The sequence below is a fragment of the Embiotoca jacksoni genome, unplaced genomic scaffold, assembly GCF_022577435.1.
Source record: "Embiotoca jacksoni isolate LCO1_2020_lvr unplaced genomic scaffold, fEmbJac1.0.p SCAF_5, whole genome shotgun sequence".
Classification (NCBI taxonomy): Eukaryota; Metazoa; Chordata; class Actinopteri; family Embiotocidae; genus Embiotoca; species Embiotoca jacksoni.
This window is the reverse complement of record NW_027185403.1, coordinates 7,083,068-7,097,375: the sequence shown is the minus strand read 5'-3', so window position 1 is coordinate 7,097,375 and position 14,308 is coordinate 7,083,068. Positions and strand designations below refer to the sequence as shown.

General features: G+C 43.1%; 2 protein-coding genes across 2 annotated transcripts; one reads left to right on the top strand and one right to left on the bottom strand.

Annotated features, from left to right (window-relative positions):
* The first annotated feature begins 1,496 nt into the window (after nt 1-1,496).
* On the top strand, nt 1,497-5,051 carry prss23 (serine protease 23). The gene is made up of 2 exons (XM_069170666.1): nt 1,497-1,761; nt 3,306-5,051. The coding sequence occupies exon 2, from the start codon at nt 3,316-3,318 to the stop codon at nt 4,456-4,458; it is 1,143 nt and encodes a 380-aa protein (XP_069026767.1). The 5' UTR covers nt 1,497-1,761; nt 3,306-3,315; the 3' UTR covers nt 4,459-5,051.
* A 498-nt stretch (nt 5,052-5,549) lies between these two features.
* On the bottom strand, nt 5,550-13,532 carry cfl1 (cofilin 1). The gene is made up of 4 exons (XM_069170668.1): nt 13,426-13,532; nt 9,195-9,505; nt 8,292-8,368; nt 5,550-6,559 (listed from the first exon to the last, which is right to left on the bottom strand). The coding sequence occupies exons 1-4, from the start codon at nt 13,426-13,428 to the stop codon at nt 6,447-6,449; spliced, it is 504 nt and encodes a 167-aa protein (XP_069026769.1). The 5' UTR covers nt 13,429-13,532; the 3' UTR covers nt 5,550-6,446.
* Between the last annotated feature and the right edge of the window lie 776 nt (nt 13,533-14,308).

Genomic DNA, 14,308 nt, shown 5'->3' with positions numbered 1-14,308 from the left:
TTGGAGCACTCAAAATGACTGGGCTCGGCGTTTTTAACAGGGCAAACTTTATCAGTGGTTTTAAAAATAACATTGTAAAACTTGGCTTTGTTAATCATTTATATTAAATGTTTCTTTTAAAAGATTTATAGATCTACGCTGGCACTAGAGTGAAAACTAAAAAAAAACAAAAGGAAAACAAAGACACGAAAACCTGCAAGTCTTGAGGTGCAAAATGCAAAATCAAAAAGAAAAAAAACCCCAGACTGCTTCATGTTCAGCACTTCAGTGCTCCTGTGTTGATTGTTAGCATATTGATACCGTTAGCCTTCAGCTGAAAGTGCTGTTGAGATGGTTTAACATAGTTTATTAGCTTAGGTTGTTCATTTATAATGGTGAATGTCTTGTCTGTCTGTGCTTGGGGTAAAGGTTTAAATCAGATTTTGTCAACTTATTTCTTGGTGTTACCGTAAATAAAATCATGATAATAAGAGAATTTTATTGGTCCCTCTTTAAACCCTCCTCCGAGCGTCCGCCAACAGTGAAGTCGACGATGTAATTGTAAACTCCCGCCGTGCTGGAGTTTGCCATCTTGCTATTTTGTGGCCAGAAGTGACCGTATTTGGACGAGCTGGGGCGGAGCAGGTTGTGATGGTGACTCGATCTGATTGGGACCCCCGTGGACACCGCGCCGACAGCGGAAACCTGACTGCACCACAGGCCCGTCAATCAAACCGAAACACCCCCAAAATGCTGCTTTTTGAGGCCTGATATCTTATAACGACGGAATAATTTTCAGATGGACCACCAGAACACAAATACGAAGCAGTGACTTTAGCGAACGACACCAAATTGACAAATTGACTTCCTGTCTATTTGTTTGCATCAAAAATACAGTAAAAAAAAAAAAACACTATTCTCCAATTTGTTCCACTGCCATGTCCTAAAAAAAAAAGATCCTCATATCTGGGCTTTACGGCACAAAGCTATACTCAGGGAAGACGGGACGCTGTGGTCGGTCAGCACAGTGCTATTGTTAGCGAGCATACTATTTGTGGGACAGAAAAGTAAAAATATTCGCTGGTAATTTGCTCAACTGGAGACTCAGATGGTAAAAATATCTGACCACTGTAAAGTTGTTGCACACTACTGAGGGATTAAATTCAATTTAAAAAAAAAAAAAATAATAATTTTAGAGTGAACTTGTCGGAGCGTTTTTTTTTTTGGGTCAGTCATAAACTAAGTGAACACTGGTGGTTTTCTGATAGTTTTTTTTATTTTATTTTTTATGAGTGTTTTACAATAGAGTTCATGGCAAGCCTCACTTGTTTTCCCCCAAAAGTGGGCGGGGACATGCCGCAACCCAAAGTTCCCGGATGCCCCCGGTCTGCACTACGCCCCCCCTCCCCTCCTCCCCTCTCAGCGTGCAGGTAATGGAGGGGCGCTAGGACCGCGAGACCGGCACGCCTGCATGCGGAGAAAAGTCTTCTTTTCAGACCCGGAGACATCAGTCGCGGCTCCGCGTCTGCGCTGGGAAGGTCTCGTAGGGAAGTTCACTCCGCACCTGGCGCTCCGTTTCTACACGCTGTAAAACAGCGAGCGATATTTCCCTTCCTGAGGGCGGGCACGAAGACAGAGAGGAGGTCGGGGGGGGGGACACTAAACTACCTGTCACGGGAAATGATGAGGGGAAACCCGGGGCAATGATCCTGAAGGACTCGTCCGATGGGGAGGAAAACTTGACTGGGATGTAAACACCGACAGCCGATCTCTAATCAGGAGGTAATGTATTACATTTGGAGGTTTGATTGGGAAGGTGAGGGAACTCCTTCCCCCCCCCCCCCCACCTTTTTTTTTTTTTTTTTTTTTTTTTTTGCTTTCTGCAGTTCAGTTTGTGTTGAATGTTTAGGTCTCTGCAGGAATAAAGGTGAGCTGATTTATAGGCCAGATGTCATTTCAGGAGAAATGTTGGTCCGAAGTCAAATACTAAAAAGGAATTTCTACAGTGAGCTCCACACAGTTTCTGTCTCTTAAGCATCGCTTCAAGCGTGTTCCCAATTGTAAGTGAAAGAAAAATGTTTCTGCGTCTGACAGATGTTAGAGAGGAGCTGAACTACATTTGACTCTGCTGCATATCAGACCAGTTTAGATCACTCGATGAACACGGGATCCTCTATAGGCTCTTTGGATACATGCTTGTATTGGAAAGTTTAAATGCAGCACTGTAATTGTGAAAAGATTTGATCGCTCACCGTTTTTTCTACTTAAACATGTACTGTAATCGTTCTGCAGCAGCCCTGAAATCAACACCTTCCCACCATCTTCCCTTCAGTATTTTGTTATCATATCTCTGTCTTTTTTTTTAATTAATTAATTAATTTTATTTTTTATCAGAATCGCAAAAATCTTTCACAAGAGCTGCGGGTTTTTTTTTGTTTTTTTTTTGCGTTTCAACACTGAAACAGGCCCTGAAAACACAGTTAGGATATTTCATTTATTCTACATACAAAATCTCAGATTTGATCTTGACGCAGCTTGTTAATAGTGTACGACATTTTTAGCCCTCATTTAATGTGTCAAGCTTCTCAAAATTGAGATGTTATCTCAACTTGACAAGCAGCCAATTTACCACTTAAGGTGTTCTGTAGCTGGTTCCACAGCTGTGGTGTATCCCACACACCAACACCGAAGGATATTTGTTCTTTCCCTGCTTAGAAAAGCTCTTTGTTGTAACTCAGCCTCCTTTGCAGTGTTATATGGGGCAGCTTGTAGGTGTGTGTGAACAGGCCCCACCCTGTCTTTTGTCAGGGAATAATGCTCCGTGTAGCTGACCTGCCTCGACTGGTTTCTTTTCACTTTTTACACACCTGCTTTCTCGGTGCTGTGAGTGACTCGGGATCCACAGTCTTCAGAGGAGGGGGGGGGGGGGGGGGGGGATCAAGTGTCTCGTTGTCCCCGATAATCTGCCCTGAAAGGTCCTTCCTCTTTAACTGAAACGGTCTTTTCTAGAACCAAACGGACGTTAAAAGCTTTTGTTTTCCACTTCAGGCTGAAATCCTATTTTACCGTTAATCTATATTGTGGAACAAAAGGTTCATTGTTGATGAAATTCAAGCCTGAGTTACAACACTAGCTGACCTCACTTGCATATCAGCTGCTTCACGATCAACTGTGAAAGAGTCCAGATTCACGAGGGATTAGTTTGTGTGTTTGCGAGGCAGCTTGTTTGGGAATGTTGATTTCTTGGCACACGCGAATCCATACAATCCCTCAGAAACCTCTGTAAACGGTCGTTCTCATGGATGTGATTATTTCTGTCCTTGCAGTGTTTCCACGATGACTCCACGTGAGAGCCCCCTCCTAACTCACCTGCTCCTCCAGCTCCTCCTCCCCCTCGCCCTGTCTCTCCTCCACCCTCCCCACCCGGCGCCCGTTCACGTCCCCGCGCTTGTCCCTCACGCGCCGACACCGCTCAAGCGCTCCCGCTTCAGCGCCCGGACTCAGCTGGACTTCACCACTCACTGCAACTCCAGCTGCTTCCACAGAGGAGAGCAGGTGGAGCAGAGGGCGCAGCTCACCGACAAGCTGGCCTTTGAGACGTTGTACGCCGACGGCTCGCGCACTCTCACCACGGTGGACGTGGAGGCTGATGGAGAGTTTGAGGGACGTCCCGTTCCGCAGCCCTCACTCAGGAAGGTGAAGCTCAGGCGCAGGCGTGTGAGGCGGCAGATCTACGGAGCGGACGGACGATTCAACATCCAAGGGGACAACTTCCTGTTGGATTACCCCTTCTCCACGGCCGTGCGCATCTCCACCGGCTGCACCGGCGTCCTCGTGTCCCAGCAGCACGTCCTCACAGCTGCCCACTGCGTGCACGACGGGAAGGATTATGTGAACGGGGCACGGAGGCTCAGGGTGGGCTTCCTGATTCCTCCATCCGTCAACGGTACCAAAACCGACCTCTCCTCTGCCAAGAAGCCTCTGGTGCGCTGGGTGCGCGTGAAACGAACCCGTGTGCCGAAGGGCTGGTTACAGGGTCCTCAGGAGGTCAGCATGGACTTTGATTACGCGCTGCTGGAGCTGCGCTGGCCTCATCGACGACCCTTCATGCGCCTCTCCGTGGCTCCCTCCTCCGACGACTTGGCAGGGAAGCGCGTCCACTTCTCCGGCTTTGACAGCGACAGGTCCGGGGAGCTGGTCTACAGGTTTTGTCCTGTGGAGGAAGAGTCCAGCGACCTGATATACCAGCACTGTGATGCCCGACCCGGAGCCAGCGGCTCTGGAGTGTACGGACGAGTGTGGGACAACAGCCTGGAGCGCTGGGAAAGAAAGGTCATCGGCATCTTCTCTGGACACCAGTGGCTGGAGATAGACGGCGAGAACCGGGATTACAACGTGGCCGTGCGCATCACGCCTCTGAAGTTTGCTCAGATCTGCTACTGGGTGCACGGAAACCGACTGGACTGCGTCCAGGACTAAGAAAGGCCTAAAATATAGCAAGAACGCACAAAGTGACTGAGAAAATATACACGGGGTGAAATACGAGAGAGAAAAGAGCGAAGCAGGTTTAAATCCTCGCAGGAGTAACACCCTTCAGTGAAGCAGATCTTCTTTATTTAATTTGCTCCCTGTAACCTCTGGGCCTATTAAACAAACCTGCCGATGAGATCATCACCAGCATATTTTAATGTTTTCACCCACAGTCAGATTAAAATGACCGTCAGTGTTTCCACAGTATTAACATTTACAAGAGGAAAAACACACCTCTCCTCCTATATCAGTAGCAGCAGATTATTTTCCTCTTGTGGACGACTGTAATCTTTTGAGGACGTATTTTCATCTCTCCTGCTCTCTCTTTGGGGACATGGTTTGGTATTTTGACAGCTCTTCCAGGATTTTAGGCCTACAGTTGATCTGCATTCAGAGTAAAGACCTGGCTGTAGTTTAAGAGACTCCACTCATGATTTTAAGGTTCAGCAGACAGGAGACTCTTCTCAGACCGGAGATGCAGAGTGTTAATTTTATTTTTTTGAAAAATGCTTGATATATTTTAATAAACAGAGATTTATAACTGTTTGTGTCACTCGATTTATCTTTCAGGAGTGGTGTTGGTGTGTCCTCTTGTGGTCATAACAAGTACTGCAGCCGCAATTGCAACTGAACTCCACATCTTTGAGCCAAATGTATTCATAGAACAAGTTATCTACAAGTGGTTAAAAAAACAACAACTACTTAGATGTGATGATGATAGTGAAGTAAATATCTTTGGATTTTAAGTTAAAAACATTTTAATCAGATATCTAGGACAGTGATGGAAATTTGTGTACTTTTTTCAGATTAAAAAAAATAAAAATAAATAACGAGTGAAGAAAATTAGAATTTTTTTTTTGCACCCCTCCTTTAATTGGATAAGCATATTCTGTATTAGTTATCATTTGTTCGGTGAGGTCTGAGCAAATAAAAAAATAAAAAAAGACTTTCCAATCAAGAGAAGAGGAACCATGTGACAGAAAATCAAACCCTGAATTAAAAGCCCCCCCAAAAAAGTATGAAGAGAGCAGAACAAGTCAGTAGTTTAGTGCTTTTTATTAGAGATAAGGAGACGATACAAAACATCCACCATTCAATATTCAGTCTAAACTCTGACTGCTGGTCCTTCATATACACATCGCTCCCCATCAGACCTTCAAGACACCAACGATTTTAAATTGAGGAAATCCTGGTTTTAACACGTACAAGGAATGTTGTCTGTTTACTACATCAAATGCCATTTTTTTCTGACCCAGAACTGGAAATGAAAAGGAATCACTCAGGTTTTGAAATTTGCATGTTCAAAAAAATAGAAAAAAACAAAACAATGGAATAACAAAAAGAAGAAGAAAGAAAACTTTTTAACCGTGTTTTCCCCAGAGAAGGTTTTGTTACATCTTGTGCAATCAAGAGTGAATTAGTTTATACTACACCTAGTCTCAACTACACACACTTACAAAACTTAACAAGAAGTTTGGCAAAAAAAAAAAAATGTAGTTGGAACGATTATGTGTCAGGATTCGATGGTTGGAAAACTAAAAGATTGTTGCCTGTCCCTTTCTCTGCAGTCATTCAGTGGAACCCGGAAAGAAGAAAACCCTGTCCTTAAACATGAACAATATGTGTATTTAAGTTTTATCATCATCATCCTTCCTCAGTTGTATCTTATGTTTTTCCTTTGTGTGTTTTGTTCATAATCTTTATGTTGCATGAACTGGAATGACAGTCTGCATTTTCTTCTCTTTTTTTTTCTTTTTCTTTTTTTGTATTACTGTCACTGGACCCCAAACCCACCCACAATATCCCTCCCCAGAGAGTCCCCCAAATGATGCTGGTTCTGCTTTTGCCCTTCTCCACACCACACAGGAATGAACAGCTAAACCCAACAGATGTGTCTGAAAGGCTTCAGTCGAAGCCAGAGAGGAGGAGCGCAGTATTTATATAGGGGATCCTTCCAGGCTGACTATTGATGAGCCGCCGAGTTTTTCTGCCAGGGTGTGCCGGTCTTTGAGGTCTTCCAAACCGTTCACCTGCCACTCGTGCTTGATACCTGAAATAATAAAAAAAGAAACGGCAGTCAGACTTGTCCGTCATAACGTTTTAATAGAAATGCGTCACACTAATAGACCTTCTTCAGGTAAGTTTAGAAAAAAAAAACCAGGATTGTAGCCTTTAAGTTATCTTATCTGATGAATGTCTACTGACCAACACGTTTAACATGAATGGGCAACACGGATCAAATCCTCCCGACATGATGTGTAATTTAATTTGTAATTAAGAATGGATAAATGATTTACTTATGCAGCAGACAGTACTGACAGTTGTATTGGGCATTGGTGTAAAATAAAAATAGATATAAAAGAATCCAACAGTCGCATAACAGTCTTGTTTATAGGGTTTAAATAAAATCGCCCATAAATGGCTGAGATTTTTATGGGATAGTTATCCAGGTACAGACGGTTGACAAATTTATATAATCTGGTAATATTATACAGGAAATAGACACGTCATCCAGTTTTGCCGTTTCAATTAATCGGTGTGATTCAATTAAAATGTTTTAGTTAAAACCATAAACATTTGATTTAAAGCAATCTTTTGTAGGTATGGAATATTCAGTGAAGCCCACGTGCAGGCCAGAGGCCGCCCATGGAGAGCTAGAAAAATGAACATTTTCCTCAACGTGATATGGTGACTACAGACATAGTAAAACCAGGAACCAGTTGTCTACATTTGATCCGCTGTAAGCTTTAAAATCATGAGAATATGATTTCTAAAACATCAGCTCACAGTTGTTAAAAACACTGGATCCACCCGTGACGTATACCGATGATGTCATCCAATACTGAGGCACGGTGGACGTAAGAGGAGAGAAACTGAGATGCTCAAAGTATTAGATGGCCTGTTTGAATTGAAGTTAATGCCATCGAGGACTATAAAGCAACAGGAATGTTTTGCTCACTAGAGGGCAGCAGAACAAGCTGTGAACCACTGACAAGATCATTCTGTTGTGTTGATAAGATAACTATCTGGAGCTGCTATGAATGACGGAGGGGAATCTGTCACTGTGCTGCCGTCAGCCGGAGACCAACGAAGACTCTTTAGCCGGGTTTCAGCAACAAAGGCCTCATTCATCCCGTCTCGGCTCCAACAAAGCAACGGAGATGGGATTTATAATCAAAGCTACTGTTCGAAATTCAGGGGGAAATAAGGAAGAACGAAAGTCGCGTGTACTAATCGATTTTGGAGATTGAAACGACCGTTCGAATATTCCAAATTCGTGGCCCATCCCCACCATGGATGCCCATTTTTGGATTCGCCAGAGTTAGGTCAACGCACACTGAGCTTCAAAACCGGTCTGTAGGAAACCTACGAGTTATGTCGCAGAGGCTACACCCAAAAACAAAACAAAAGAGAAACTGTTTTTTTTTTTGTGTTTTTTTTTTTAACACAGTCTGTGTAAATGCTCCACTATGTGTACGAGTTGGTCTCCCCACCTGTGTCTGTCCACTGTGTGAGCAGCGTTAGTGTGCTGCCTATGTTCAGAGCTGAAATAACCCGCCTGCTGCGTCCGGAAACGATGTCATGAGAGCGGCGAGAACGAACCGTAACGCAAGTTGCAGACGGGAAAAGGCAGAAGAGTGAGCTGAAAGAACTGCAGAGTCACGTGACGATCCTCTGTGGCTTTCTCACATTTCCTTTTACATTTCAGTCATCTCGCTCGGCGACGCTTCCGCGTGTGTGTGACGTGTTTGCTCGCGAGTCGGCGCGCGCACAGCACTCACCTTCAAATTTCCTCTTGATGGCATCTTTTGAGCTGGCATAGATCATCTTGCTCTTCAATGGAGCGCTATCTGGAGCCCTGCGCACAGAGGAAAAACATTAAACCCTAATGTGACTTCATGAAGGGTCGTAAACTTAATAATCGAAGTAACCGTCTAAATAAGATAGGTCATCTAAATGGGCTCATTGTGGGGCAATTCGCTCTCAAAATACAAAATACTTTCTGTTAGTGCGATCTCTCTTTCCATGGCAACACACGGGGTACATGACTAACAAGTGGAAAACAGTCAGTTGCGTCAGTAGACTCTTCAATAACGTATGTAATGTTTACTACTCCAGGAAGTAGGCCGACCCTTAGCAACCAACGAGCAACAGAGACAGGATCTGGTCCATTTTATTGCTTTCTAACGATTGTTTCTCAAACTGAATAAATACAGCGCAGAGAAACACTAAACTGCTCGGCTCGCTCAATCTTGTTGTAAGTAAGATATCTGCTGAAAAAAAAGATATCGATGGACTCTATCTATTTTCAAGATGTCAGCACCGTGTCGTGTGTAAAAACCAAACCGGTCAAGCTGGCCGCTGCTATCGCTTTAAGTGCCCGACTATGTGCGCGTTACGGTACCGGTGCTCGGAGCAACAAATAAAGACCAACAGAGACCCGATTTCACCAAATGGGTCACATTAAATAGACCTATAACAAGTAAAACAACACTATCCTGCATATTATATGAAATTCAATTCCAATTATACATTCCCATTGAGAAGGCGGGGTGATATTTGTAGTGGTGAGCAGGGAGCGATGCTTTATGCTGATTTGAGCATATTCCAAATGTACCGTTGACCAATCAGATCGCTGGGTCGGACCTGCTCGTTGCATCATGTACAATCATGGCTGCTCTCACCAGAAGATGAAGACCAGGTCCTCCTTCTTTGTTTCTTTGGTCTCATAGGTGGCGTCGTAGAGGGCGTAGCGGCAGTCATCTGAGGGCAGCATCTTCACAAAGTGCTGGTACGGGTCCTGGACGGTGGTTCCCAAGTCACCCAGCAGGATCTCTTTACCTTCATCCAGGACGATGTTCTTGAGGTCCTTGCTAAGGCAGAACAGGATGGCCTTCTTCCTCTTCCTCTTCTCGTCCTCGTTTGCCTGAGCCTTACGCACCTTCATGTCATTGAAGACTGCGATAACTTCATCTGTGACTTTCACACCAGAGGCCTGTGGAGAGAACAATCTGTTAAGACGCAAGTCTGTACAGTTTTACATACGGGCTGCTTTTGTCCACGTTTCTCACAACCAACGATGCCACAGAAAGAGTCCGTACTGACCCTGTAATACCCGTTTCTCAGGTTTTGCAAAGCTTTACATCGTGATAAAAAAAAAAAAAAAAACATAAATATAACTAATTTCCATCAAATTGCTTTATAGATTACCAAACAGAAAATCCATTGCTCAAACTCTTCCATGATTAAAGAATAAAGTTCTAAACGTAAAAGGACACCTGCTTCAATTCTGATAAAAGAGTAATCTGCAGCTAATGTTATGATCAACAGGTTTTGGTTACTTGAATTAAAAATTCCCACAATTCCCAGCTCTTCAAACGTAATTATTCCCTTGTTTTTGTAATTTGTACTGAACCTATTTCTTTTTTTTTTTTATATATTCAAACATGAATCTAAAAACCAAATAATCTTAATATGCCAACTGCATCTTTGAGAGATTGTGGTGGACATGTCATTGCAATTTTCTAACAATATGGATGAAACCAGTCAATGATCAAATTTAAACCTAATCAGCAGATCCATAATGTGACTTTGTCTAAACCAGACAACAGTTTTGAACAGGCCAGGAGTCACGACTTCAGTTCAGTAAATGAAAGGAGACATGACGAGCCTGAAGGGCGGCATGTGACCATCACACACGGCAGTAATGCTCCTTACAAGGACGACTGATAAGAACGATTGAAACGCACAAGGTGCGGCCGTGACAATACATTCGTCACGGTGGTGGTGGTGGAAAAATTTGCACCGAAGCAACGTGAGAATCATCTGTGACTCAAATGAAACCAGCACCGATGATTCACACTGCACAGCCTTTTAATCCCATTTATTATGCATGAGATCAGGCTGTGAAAACACTGAAGAACAGAAGAGAAAATATGTGGCCAATCCTGCGTGTCCAAAGTCCACCTCTAAAATAAATACGTCTAAATAAGTTCCGCTAGCAGTTTTGACGACGACCGGCCCAGTAGGCACAAAAACGTTGCATAAGAAGAGGGAGCAGCCATGTATCTCTACCGCGAAGATGACCATGTGGGTGAGAGTGTGGTCGGGAATTAAGCGTTTCAGCTCAGGGTTCGGTCACAAACAATGGAGCTTCTGTTGAAATACAGACTACAAGTCAAATTGCCAAGTCACGGCTGCTCCCTAAACTCACTCAGTCATGTCTTCTGATTCTGTTTAAGGCGCTCCATCACAGGAAACCGCAGTCTCGGGAGAAGAGAACTGCTATCTACCAGCAACGTGTTACTGGGGGGAAAAGGACAACAATGGAAAGGAAGCAATGGGCCAGGAAAGACAAGAAAGGAACCCGGCAGCAAAGCAGCACGGGAAGACATGTTTGCTCGAGGCGTTTAAGGCCTGAGTGAGACAATAAAAAAATTCCGGAGTAATAATTAACCAGCAAACAATGGCACTCATTTCCTTAATCCCCCTTATTAATAAATGAAGACTTGTGATTCGGTTTTGTCAATGTTCCTCAGCAGTTATGGCCATTTACATTTTGTTTTTTTTTTTGCTTCAAATGACAAATTTTAAAACGTTTTTCCCTCCCGCATGGCGACGGTGAGAAAAGATGATGACCTTATGGTGGCATATTTCTGAACACAAACCGTTTCACCTGTCTTCCTCCTCACTGCCTTTCTTTGCCCACGATATTTTTTATATCCTCAAGATTACTTTTATTGCAGCAGCAGGCCGATATCCCCATGGTGAGCACAATCTTTGCACCTTATCTAATCTTGACCGAGGATACGTTTCTTCACAGAAGTCAAGGTTCAGCTGACTCATTATAAAAGTAGTTGCTTTGAATCCTTTACGCACAGGAACAGTTAAGATTAAAAGGCCTCACGTCGTCATCGTCGGAAACAATCTCACATGCAAACACAGGCTTAATTTGCCTTTATTCAAACTCTTAAAAAAGTGTGCAGTACACAGATTTAGTTGATGACAGGTTATGTTTGATTCCTGTTGTTCTGGGTTTCGTAGCCTCATGGTTGAAATGCACTTTGGATAAAAGCGTCAGCGAAATGAAATGTAATTAGGAGTGCAGACTCAGCAATGAAAGGCAACACAGCTATAGGTTAACAAAAACTGTGATACCGTCAATTTGATATCACATACGTTTTCTATTATATTTGTTGCATGGCTGGGCGATAAGGAGAAAATCAAATATCACAATATTTTTGACCAAATACTTCAGTAATATTGATTATAATGCATAAGCATTGGAACAGCTTGATAAATTCAGAAAATGACAATATTTTAATGCAACGCTGCCTTTAAAACCAGGAAAAATAAAACAATAATTACATCACACCACGATATTACAGAATCCAAAATCTAATATCTGGTCTTATATCATGATATGATAAAATATCGACATATCGCCCAGTCGGATGTTGCAGTGATGTATAAAAAAAAAACTAAAAAAAAAACGTATATTCGGTCGTATCTATAGTCTTTTTATAATGTTTGATGATTGAATATGTATGTATACATTAAAGATAATCGTTAATAATTGCCTTTTGGTGCTCTGTTGTAGTCTAATGGTGCATATGCAGCGCGGGTACACGGCTGTGCAAATTAGCTGCGCAGCTAAAAAAAAAAAAAAAAAAAAAAAGAAAGAAGAAGAAGAAAAAAAAAAAAGATGCGCAGCACCGACCATGAAGATCCAGACAGCGGCCCGTTAGCTTCAGCTAAAACCGGCGTTACATAATGCTGACTATTGTGTCAAATAGTCGGTGCAACCTCACAGATACGAGGCTTTGAACCGTCAGGTGCCGAGAGGCAGGACGTCGAGTCTAATGGCAGAGCCGCTATTAATACTGCACAAAACAAAATGGTCTTTGCACCAAATTCAGGGTGGGGCCGTGAATGCAGCACATGTGAGCGCTAGCTTGCTATATAAGGCGAGAAACTCCGCTCCGCTTTTTGTCAATTCACGTTTATCGGCCGTAATCCGGCCATTTATTTGGTATCACTGTTGGGAGATATATATATATAAAAAAAATAAATTAAAAAAAAAAAAAAAGTGACCCGATCTGGAGCACGTAGTCAACCAGCGTGTACAAAAAAACAAAACCCCCATACTGTCAGTGAGGGGGAAGTCGTGTGCAGACAAAGAACAGGGAAATCTCAGCTCGCTCCGGCCATCAGCCATCATGGGTGTCATTTTCTGCCTTACGCTAAAGGAGCTAGTTCAGCTAACGGTACTCGGGTAAGCCCCCGAGGGCGCTGCTGCACCTGCCAGCCCCGGCCTCTTCTTACACAGAGAGACAGAGAGAGAGAGAGGTAAGCATCGACGAGCAACGAGGTGAAATAACAGAAACATGATGCAATGAAAACACCGCGGCAGCGTCATGGCAACGCGGCGGACGTTCACCGAGACGAGGCCCCGCGCGACAGAGGCTTTCTGTCGGCGGAGCACGAGCGAAATGGCGCCAGTTGTTTGGGACCGTTGGTGGTTTTTTTTTTTTTTTTTTTAATCCGGTCCGTTATCACGATCCTGTACGAATAAACTGCTGAAAGCTCGCCGGGTGTTGATGAATGGAAAATAAAAATTAAAAAAAAAAAAAATGCGGCTCCGTGACTGGTATTTATTTCGCTATCCCGGACAGAGGAGCTGCTCGCTGCCCTACTAGCTCCGGCGCTAGCGCCCTTTGCGGCACACAAACCAGCTTCCTGGTTTTGATGCTAAAAAAAAAAACCAAACGGCTACCAAAAAAAAACAACAAAAATGAACACAAATTGACCACAAAACCTCTCGACACGTCGAGATAAAGTCTATAATACACAGTCGGACCAATTAGAAGATGCAGAGCGGCGATATATATATAAAAAAAGCGAGGTTAGACCTACCATCGCTGTAGCTGTGGGTCGGTGAGCGTCTGGTAGGAAATTGAATGGACTGTGATGATGAATCGTCGCTCTCGCTCACACACTGGATACACCGCGGGAACGCGCATTACGAGCGCGGCCCCGCCTTGAGCGCGGTGCACGAGCGGCAGCGCATGTCTGGTAACCACGACGATCCGGCTGTTTTGTTTGGTGTTTACTACTGATTTATCCTGGTTTGTCCCTTGTGATAGCGCAGAGAGAGAGAGAATATAATCCGATTATTGATCATCAATTCGGAATAGGCCGGTATTATTCACTCAAACGAAAAAAAATATTATTTTTCCCCAAATGTTTTTATTACTCTCTATTATTTACCACTAAAATGTGGCACTAATTGATTTCTGTTTGATAGTGAGAATAAATTACCTATAAGAATTTAAAAAAATATATATATATACAAAATATATTTTGTCCATTTGACCTTTCTAATAATAGGCTAATTCTATTTTCCATGGGTGGTGGCGGCGGCCAGCATGCGTGAACAAATCAAACATACCAAATGGGTGTCAGGAGGGGGGGGGGGCATTGTGGGAATATGTGTTAGTGTAGTATTTGAATAAACTTACAAATCCCGACTAATACGTGATATTAGATAATATCAAAAATGTATCCATTAGTGCTTATTGTAGAGTATAATTACTTTGATCAGATATTTCCATCTTGTGGTTCCCCGTAGCTATATCTCTAGTTCATTGTTGTTGTTTTTTTTATTACTTATTTATTTATTTGAAAACAAACCACGAGTACGCCTATGGCTCTCATTGTAAACAACACCGTAATCCAAGTATTGTTCTGAAGACTGTGTGCTATTAATTATTAGGCAACATGAATGGAGCGATCAATA

Coding starts and splice junctions, on each gene's coding strand:
- prss23 (XM_069170666.1), top strand. CDS start 3,316: ATGACTCCACGTGAGAGCCCCCTCCTAACTCACCTGCTCCTCCAGCTC.
- cfl1 (XM_069170668.1), bottom strand. Junction 8,369..9,194: donor GACCTGGTCTTCATCTTCTG/GTGAGAGCAGCC, acceptor CTCTGTGCGCAG/GGCTCCAGATAGCGCTCCAT. Junction 6,560..8,291: donor CATCAAGAGGAAATTTGAAG/GTGAGTGCTGTG, acceptor TTATTATTTCAG/GTATCAAGCACGAGTGGCAG.